This window comes from Sander lucioperca, chromosome 24 (assembly GCF_008315115.2).
Source record: "Sander lucioperca isolate FBNREF2018 chromosome 24, SLUC_FBN_1.2, whole genome shotgun sequence".
Taxonomy (NCBI): Eukaryota; Metazoa; Chordata; class Actinopteri; order Perciformes; family Percidae; genus Sander; species Sander lucioperca.
In genome coordinates, this window is record NC_050196.1 from 17,541,154 (window position 1) to 17,550,669 (window position 9,516).

Consider the following 9,516-nt stretch of genomic DNA (forward strand, 5'->3'; position numbering starts at 1 on the left):
AAATCTCAATCATTCCCAATCTAGCAGAGACGGAGAGCGTAGGTATATGTAAGGAGATAACATAGACACAGGCTAATTATTGATCACTAAAATGATAGTTAACATTAGTAATTAAACTTAAACAGCTAATGGAAGTCCAAACTGCCTGAGAGCTTCTCCTGTACTATACGGTAATTCCTCTACTATGAGACAGTAAGTCTCGTGGTTATGACCCAATCGTTAGCCTATTTTTATAAAAACGTCTGCTACGGAGCCATAACGTGAGGTACAAGGTAATGGAGCCTTTTATACATTGTCGTGTTTCTTTAGAAATAAACAACGGACAAATAGAGTCTTTAAACTCTTCAGATGTAAAGTTATTCTCTGTCAAAGTGACGCCAAAATGAATGGCAGTCAATGGGATGCTAACGGGAGCTGATGGCTTGGTAGCATCAAAATGAATGGCAGTCAATAATGAAGATTATTTTTTAGGCATTTCTTCCTTCAATGACAGGACAGCTCAGACGTGAGAGGAGAGAGAGAGGGGGAAGACATGCAGGAAAACCATCTCAGGTCGGACTCAAACACTGGACCTTCTGCATCGAGGAATAAACCTCTATATATATATATATATATATATATATATATATATGTGTGTGTGTGCCTGCTCTACCAACTGAGCTAACCAGCCACTTCTGTCCTTTTTTGGACGTTTGACACTAGAGGTGATGAAATTAATCAAATAATGGATGCATTGAATCGTGGACGTGGACGATGCTGCATTGATAATCAGCCGGGCCGTAATCGATTATTTCTATTTACACTTTAATGCATGCCTAACAACCTTTCTGTTGACATATTCTGGTATGTTTTGCACATTCAGGAAGTGCCACGTGCTCAGTGCTGTAGTGTATTTAGTATTAGAGCACTGCAGAATATTTGGTTGTTTGGAAGCTTGAAAAGCTGTGAATTAAACACCCTCGACGATACGAGATCAGTGAAGATTCACGCCATGCTCTTGCATGCTCAAGCACCGGTTGCAAGTCTGTTTTTTGGTTTTTATTTTTACCACGAGGAAATTAACTCACCGTCGAAACCGCACACATATCTGTCAAGAAAGGGAGAAAAGGGAGGAAGGAGGAGTCAGTTTACTGTCACAGAGGAGAGAAGAAACTAGAAAATATTCATTTAAAAAGCTGGAATCACACAAGTTTGACTGTTTTTACATTAAAAAAATGACTCAAACTGATTATGAAAATAGTTGGCAATTAATTTAATTCAATCAGGAGAGACTTCATAGCAAATATGGACATATTTATTGTACAAACATGAAATGGGAATTGTATAATCTCTGGAGATTGAACTCCATCGAAACCATAGGCTATGTCGTAAAGGGTAGTGAACCCAAACATCCCCCCCGGTGGAGTCCAGACACCGGTGGTGATGATGAAAGTACACGGGAACCAATCAAGAGCCAAGCGCTGACGATACCTGAAGACGTGGGCGAGACTACCGGTGGTTGGAGGCAAGGGCGTAGGAACCGGGGGGGACGGGGGGGACGGGTGGGACGTGTCCCCTCCAATATTGGAGACAGTCGCATTTGTCCCACCCAAAAATTATACAGCGGAGGAGAAAAATATTTGATTTTGAAATCTTTAACTCGCATGCTTTTATTTTGAAAGCGCAACAGAGCGTCTTGTCACCGGCCCGCCCCCTCAACGGCATTAAAAGACAGCAGCAGCTCAGTTTAAGTGATTTCTTTCTCATTGGGAAGAAAAGAAAGAAAGGAAATGTGAGTTGGTAATAATTTTGTCCAGGAGGATAATTATATTTGCTGTCTAACGTTAGACTTGTTGATGTTAAAGCAGCCATATTATGCTCATTTTCAGGTTCATAATTGTATTTTAAGGTTGTACCAGAATAGGTTTACATGGTTTAATTTTCTAAAAAACACCATATTGTTGTTGTCAATATCTCTCACTGCTGCAGCTCCTCTTTTCAGTTGGTCTCTGTTTTAGCTACAGAGTGAGACCTCTTTTCTTCTTCTTCTTCTGTACTATCTTTGATTGCACTGCACATGCCCAGTAGCTCAGATGTAGATCATGTCAGCTAGCTAGCTCCATAGACAGTAAAAGAAAGGCTGTTTCTACAACTTTGGTCAGTTACAAGGCAGGATTAGCTGGGAGACTTCTAAATGAGGGCGCACATGGAAGTAGTTCTTTTGTAGATTATGGTGAACTTGTGTGTGTTGTAGCAGTGCTTTGCTATTGAGAACGAGGTAGCATGCTAGCGTTAGCATTAGCGTTAGCATGCAGCTAAGGCAGGACACATTCAGAAACCGTATCTCACTCTAAACAGCATGGATGTTTTTTTTTCAAAGTTTGTATGTGTGTGGAAGCACCAGAGACACAAAATAACTCCCCAAATCCCAGAAAAAGTGATTTTTTCACAATATGGGCACTTTAAGCTGATGTGATTCAACATCTAACTAGTACACTCTTGCTAGGTAAACGTTGTTACTATTAACGTTACTAGCCAACGTTGGCTGGCGAAAATATGGCGGACTTTCCAGTAACATAATGGACAAAAGCGATTTGACACTAAAAACAGTATTTAAGATGATTGTAAAAGAACATGATTTTTCTATTAACTTAATCCATGTAACTTGAAAACGAGCAACGTTACACATCTCCCACATCTAGAAAGGAGTTAGTCTGTCTGTGTGCTTTTCGCTTGTTCATGACATTCCCATCAGTATTTTTCTATACCTTATCCATCTCCACTGCTTTCATATTAGAGATCAGATGAAGTTCAGCTGGAAACTAACAGTGGTGAGGGTGATGTAGGGAGAGCCAGCGCTGCAGAGCTGCAGGTAGGTGGTATATATTTGTGGCTGCAAATGACAGGAGGAAAACACATTTTGGCTCTTTTGCCTAGGCCAGTGTTTTTCAACCTTTTGTGTGCCACGGCACATGTTTGACACTGAAAAAAATCACAGCACGCAAATTATTGAATGCAGGGCTGTACAGTGCTATCCAACTTTTATTTGTGACAGAAAACTACATAGGAATTGATGTTTATCAGTTCATTACATCCATTCTAATGTCTTTCGTTTACCTTTACCTTCGCACACCAGTTAATTAGTGGAAATGTGGAAGGATATCACACTCGAGAGTAAAAACAAGTTAGTTTATATGTTAAAATTCTTGATGCTGTTTTTGCCTTTCACCTTAACCTTTGCACGTGTCTGTGTCTGTTCATTGAGGCATGAACAACTAAGAAAAGAAAATTTGAATTCTAATGTTGATCAATATATGTTATTTATTAATCTACAAAACTGGATGATTAGGCCTGCAATTAAATAATTGATTTGATATTCATCAGTTAATTACTGCCATTCAAAATGTGTTTTCCTTTATCTTTACAAATGTATCTTTTTAGTAGAATAAAGTATGTTGGTGAATGTTTTGCAGTGTAGTTAATTTATGACATATTTCTGTTCAAACCGTAACGGATCTGTTAGGTTTCCGATATGTGTCCCCCCCCCCAATGTTAAACTCATTCCTACGCCCCTGGTTGGAGGGGAGGAGGCGGGACTCAGGCACTCTACTCCTGAAATGACAACTGACAACCGCAGAGGAGAGAGCAGATTTCAAACAGGATGTTGTGCTGTGATAGGCTCGTGACAAATGCCCGACTCTGATTGGTTTAATTAACGACGCAGCTGAATCTGATTGACTACTGACAAGTGACGTGCCGAGGAACAGCTGATCAACTAGGAGTGATGAAAAAGGAATATGAAGTCTTCAAAGATTTTGCGAGATTTCCCTGTGTGGAGTCTCTCAGGATTGGAAAATCGGCCGACAGACAGTCTGGCGAAGTCAGTGACTCGAGTCAAGTCGCAGGAGCCGTCGGCCTTCATTTGGGCCGATTTGACTTGTTGAATCCTTTGGGCAGTCGGACTCAATGGCCAATCTGATTGGTGGAGAGCTAACCTGGAAATGACGAGCGGGATGAGCGTGACTAGAGTCTCTCAACATCTGACGAAAATCTTTTAAACTGACCTTTGTTGATCTGAAATGAAGACAGATTCAGCAACTGCACGGCCTATTTCTCTCTTCAAATGTTTTCAGAAGTGGCCGGTTAGCTCAGTTGGTAGAGCCGGCGCACATGACGTCTGGTTGGTGTGTCAGGGCCTTTACATTTTAAGACGGGTGTACAAGAAAGCTAAAATCACCACTTGATGCAGAATGCTGAAAACATTTACAATTTATAACATTGCTTGTCTTTACATTTACATTTTATTTTCATTCTGCACATTATTTTCATTTCATATTGCTTTTCTTTACTCTTTTAGTGACTTATTGTACACATTTGTTGCAGACTTTGCATTCTTTAAGACGTTTTGGAAGGAGTGTATTTGTGTTTTGGGCCAGAGTGGTTGATTTTACATGAGAGGAGAGCGCAGACACTTCTGTTGTCTAACCTCATCTTATTCTCTGGAACAATCTTTCGTACCATGCTAAACACCCTTTATGAACTCATCATCTGACCTCAAAAGCATTTGTGGGGACGGTGGGGGCGGTGAGGACGGTGGGGGACGGTGAGGACGGTGGGGGACGGTGGGGGCGTTGAGGACGGTGGGGGCGGTGGGGACGGTGGGGGCGGTGGGGATGGTGGGGACGGTGAGGACGGTGAGGACGGTGGGGGACAGTGGGGACGGTGGGGACAGTGCGGACGGTGAGGACGGTGGGGACGGTGAGGGCGGTGGGGACGGTGGGGACGGTGAGGACGGTGGGGGACAGTGAGGACGGTGGGGACGGTGGGGTACGGTGGGGACGGTGGGGGCGGTGAGGACGGTGGGGGACGGTGGGTGCGGTGGGGGACGGTGGGGGACGGTGAGGACGGTGGGGGACGGTGGGGGCGTTGAGGACGGTGGGGACGGTGGGGGCGGTGGGGATGGTGGGGACGGTGAGGAAGGTGAGGACGGTGGGGGACAGTGGGGACGGTGGGGACAGTGCGGACGGTGAGGACGGTGGGGACGGTGAGGGCGGTGGGGACGGTGGGGACGGTGAGGACGGTGGGGGACAGTGAGGACGGTGGGGACGGTGGGGTACGGTGGGGACGGTGGGGGCGGTGAGGACGGTGGGGGACGGTGGGTGCGGTGGGGGACGGTGGGGGACGGTGAGGACGGTGGGGGACGGTGGGGGCGTTGAGGACGGTGGGGACGGTGGGGGCGGTGGGGATGGTGGGGACGGTGAGGAAGGTGAGGACGGTGGGGGACAGTGGGGACGGTGGGGGACAGTGGGGACGGTGAGGACGGTGGGGACGGTGAGGGCGGTGGGGGCGGTGGGGACGGTGGGGACGGTGAGGACGGTGGGGGACAGTGAGGACGGTGGGGACGGTGGGGTACGGTGGGGACGGTGGGGGCGGTGAGGACGGTGGGGGACGGTGGGTGCGGTGGGGGACGGTGAGGACGGTGGGGGCGGTGGCTACGGTGGGGACGGTGTGGACGTTAGGGACGGTGGGGGCGGTGAGGACGGTGAGGACGGTGGGGACGGTGTGGACGTTGGGGGCAGTGAGGACGGTGAGGACGTTGAGGACGATGAGGGCGGTGGGAACGGTGGGGACGGTGGGGGCGGTGAGGACGGTGAGGGACGTGGGGACGGTGGGGACGGTGGGGACGGTGGGGACGGTGAGGACGGTGGGGGACGGTGAGGACGGTGGGGACGGTGGGGACGGTGGGGGACGGTGGGGACGGTGGGTGCGGTGGGGGACAGTGAGGACGGTGGGGGCGGTGGCTACGGTGGGGACGGTGTGGACGTTAGGGACGGTGGGGGCGGTGAGGACGGTGAGGACGGTGGGGACGGTGTGGACGTTGGGGGCGGTGAGGACGGTGAGGACGGTGAGGGCGGTGAGGACGGTGAGGGCGGTGGGGACGGTGGGGGCGGTGAGGACGGTGGGAACGGTGGGGGCGGTGAGGACGGTGAGGACGGTGGGGGCGTGGAGGACGGTGAGGACGGTGGGGGCGGTGAGGACGGTGGGGGACGGTGAGGACGGTGGGGGCGGTGGGGACGGTGAGGACGGTGGGGGCGGTGGGGACGGTGAGGACGGTGGGGGCGGTGAGGACGGTGGGGGACGGTGAGGACGGTGGGGGACGGTGGGGGCGTTGAGGACGGTGGGGGCGGTGAGGACGGTGGGGGCGGTGAGGACGGTGGGGGACGGTGAGGACGGGGGGGGCGGTGAGGACGGTGGGGACGGTGAGGACGGTGGGGACGGTGAGGACGGTGGGGACGGTGAGGGCGGTGGGGACGGTGGGGGCGGTGGGGGCGGTGAGGACAGTGGGGGCGGTGGGGACAGTGAGGACGGTGGGGGCGGTGAGGACGGTGGGGGACGGTGAGGACGGTGGGGGACGGTGGGGGCGTTGAGGACGGTGGGGGCGGTGGGGACGGTGGGGGCGGTGAGGACGGTGGGGACGGTGGGGACGGTGGGGGCGGTGAGGACGGTGGGGGACGGTGAGGACGGTGGGGGCGTTGAGGACGGTGGGGACGGTGAGGACGGTGAGGACGGTGGGGGACAGTGGGGACAGTGGGGACGGTGGGGACGGTGGGGGACAGTGGGGGCGGTGAGGACGGTGAGGACGGTGGGGACGGTGAGGGCGGTGGGGACGGTGGGGACGGTGAGGACGTAAGAAGGTAAGACGTTTTGGAAGGAGTGTATTTGTGTTTTGGGCCAGAGTGGTTGATTTTACATGAGAGGAGAGCGCAGACACTTCTGTTGTCTAACCTCATCTTATTCTCTGGAACAATCTTTCGTACCATGCTAAACACCCTTTATGAACTCATCATCTGACCTCAAAAGCATTTGTGGGGACGGTGGGGGCGGTGAGGACGGTGGGGGACGGTGAGGACGGTGGGGGACGGTGGGGGCGTTGAGGACGGTGGGGGCGGTGGGGACGGTGGGGGCGGTGGGGATGGTGGGGACGGTGAGGACGGTGAGGACGGTGGGGGACAGTGGGGACGGTGGGGACAGTGCGGACGGTGAGGACGGTGGGGACGGTGAGGGCGGTGGGGACGGTGGGGACGGTGAGGACGGTGGGGGACAGTGAGGACGGTGGGGACGGTGGGGTACGGTGGGGACGGTGGGGGCGGTGAGGACGGTGGGGGACGGTGGGTGCGGTGGGGGACGGTGGGGGACGGTGAGGACGGTGGGGGACGGTGGGGGCGTTGAGGACGGTGGGGACGGTGGGGGCGGTGGGGATGGTGGGGACGGTGAGGAAGGTGAGGACGGTGGGGGACAGTGGGGACGGTGGGGGACAGTGGGGACGGTGAGGACGGTGGGGACGGTGAGGGCGGTGGGGGCGGTGGGGACGGTGGGGACGGTGGGGACGGTGAGGACGGTGGGGGACAGTGAGGACGGTGGGGACGGTGGGGTACGGTGGGGACGGTGGGGGCGGTGAGGACGGTGGGGGACGGTGGGTGCGGTGGGGGACGGTGAGGACGGTGGGGGCGGTGGCTACGGTGGGGACGGTGTGGACGTTAGGGACGGTGGGGGCGGTGAGGACGGTGAGGACGGTGGGGACGGTGTGGACGTTGGGGGCAGTGAGGACGGTGAGGACGTTGAGGACGATGAGGGCGGTGGGAACGGTGGGGACGGTGGGGGCGGTGAGGACGGTGAGGGACGTGGGGACGGTGGGGACGGTGGGGACGGTGAGGACGGTGAGGACGGTGGGGACGGTGGGGACGGTGGGGGACGGTGGGGACGGTGGGTGCGGTGGGGGACAGTGAGGACGGTGGGGGCGGTGGCTACGGTGGGGACGGTGTGGACGTTAGGGACGGTGGGGGCGGTGAGGACGGTGAGGACGGTGGGGACGGTGTGGACGTTGGGGGCGGTGAGGACGGTGAGGACGGTGAGGGCGGTGAGGACGGTGAGGGCGGTGGGGACGGTGGGGGCGGTGAGGACGGTGAGAACGGTGGGGGCGGTGAGGACGGTGAGGACGGTGGGGGCGTGGAGGACGGTGAGGACGGTGGGGGCGGTGAGGACGGTGGGGGACGGTGAGGACGGTGGGGGCGGTGGGGACGGTGAGGACGGTGGGGGCGGTGGGGACGGTGAGGACGGTGGGGGCGGTGAGGACGGTGGGGGACGGTGAGGACGGTGGGGGACGGTGGGGGCGTTGAGGACGGTGGGGGCGGTGAGGACGGTGGGGGCGGTGAGGACGGTGGGGGACGGTGAGGACGGTGGGGGCGGTGAGGACGGTGGGGACGGTGAGGACGGTGGGGACGGTGAGGACGGTGGGGACGGTGAGGGCGGTGGGGACGGTGGGGGCGGTGGGGGCGGTGAGGACAGTGGGGGCGGTGGGGACAGTGAGGACGGTGGGGGCGGTGAGGACGGTGGGGGACGGTGAGGACGGTGGGGGACGGTGGGGGCGTTGAGGACGGTGGGGGCGGTGGGGACGGTGGGGGCGGTGAGGACGGTGGGGACGGTGGGGACGGTGGGGGCGGTGAGGACGGTGGGGGACGGTGAGGACGGTGGGGGCGTTGAGGACGGTGGGGACGGTGAGGACGGTGAGGACGGTGGGGGACAGTGGGGACAGTGGGGACGGTGGGGACGGTGGGGGACAGTGGGGGCGGTGAGGACGGTGAGGACGGTGGGGACGGTGAGGGCGGTGGGGACGGTGGGGACGGTGAGGACGGTGGGGGACAGTGAGGACGGTGGGGGCGTGGGGGACGGTGAGGACGGTGGGGGCGGTGAGGACGGTGGGGGACGGTGAGGACGGTGGGGACGGTGAGGACGGTGAGGACGGTGGGGGCGGTGGGGACGGTGAGGACGGTGGGGGCGGTGAGGACGGTGGGGGACGGTGAGGACGGTGGGGGACGGTGGGGGCGTTGAGGACGGTGGGGGCGGTGGGGGCGGTGGGGGCGGTGAGGACGGTGGGGGCGGTGAGGACGGTGGGGGACGGTGAGGACGGTGGGGGCGTTGAGGACGGTGAGGACGGTGGGGGCGGTGGGGACGGTGAGGACGGTGGGGACGGTGAGGACGGTGAGGACGGTGGGGACGGTGGGGGCGGTGAGGACGGTGAGGACGGTGGGGACGGTGGGGGCGGTGATTGGGAATGTTTGTTTTTTTACTCCGCCCGGGGTATTATTATTCTTTAATAACGCAGGTTAAAATACGGGAGATTTACGGGAAAATACTAATACGGGAGGACAGCGGGAAAGAAGGGTAAAATACGGGACTTTCCCGGCCAAAACGGGATACTTTACAGGTATGGTTCTGAGTCACTTTTTAGACCAACTCAGGGAGGCAGTCAGTCCGACTGCCTTTTCTGCAGGTGTGTCAGAGCCTTTAGTATTTGAGACCACAGCAGCTTTGCCTCAATTTCTTACGCTCACGTTTGTCTCTTTTCTTTCTCTAGATGATCCTATAACTCCGTCCACCAACAACAACTCTGAAGGAAACGACCAACAGCAGCAGTACAGCTGCATACTGTGCCAGAGTGACGTCGTTTACAGCTCGTTGGCTCTGAATATCCTCCTC

At 56.2% G+C, this 9,516-nt stretch overlaps 1 protein-coding gene and 1 pseudogene across 1 annotated transcript; both read right to left on the reverse strand.

The window, feature by feature from the left end:
- Positions 1-2,779: 2,779 nt before the first annotated feature.
- LOC118494510 lies at positions 2,780-6,800 on the reverse strand (annotated as a pseudogene).
- Position 6,801: 1 nt separating this feature from the next.
- LOC118494511 (basic proline-rich protein-like) lies at positions 6,802-9,085 on the reverse strand (the record flags this gene model as incomplete). The annotated part of the gene is given in 12 exon segments (XM_035998816.1): positions 6,802-6,879; positions 6,882-6,976; positions 7,112-7,147; positions 7,188-7,238; positions 7,298-7,386; positions 7,478-7,732; positions 7,888-8,039; positions 8,041-8,123; positions 8,199-8,339; positions 8,399-8,496; positions 8,849-8,935; positions 8,970-9,085. Coding segments are annotated over 12 exon segments (1,281 nt in total), but the record flags the coding sequence as incomplete, so codon positions are not given.
- Between the last annotated feature and the right edge of the window lie 431 nt (positions 9,086-9,516).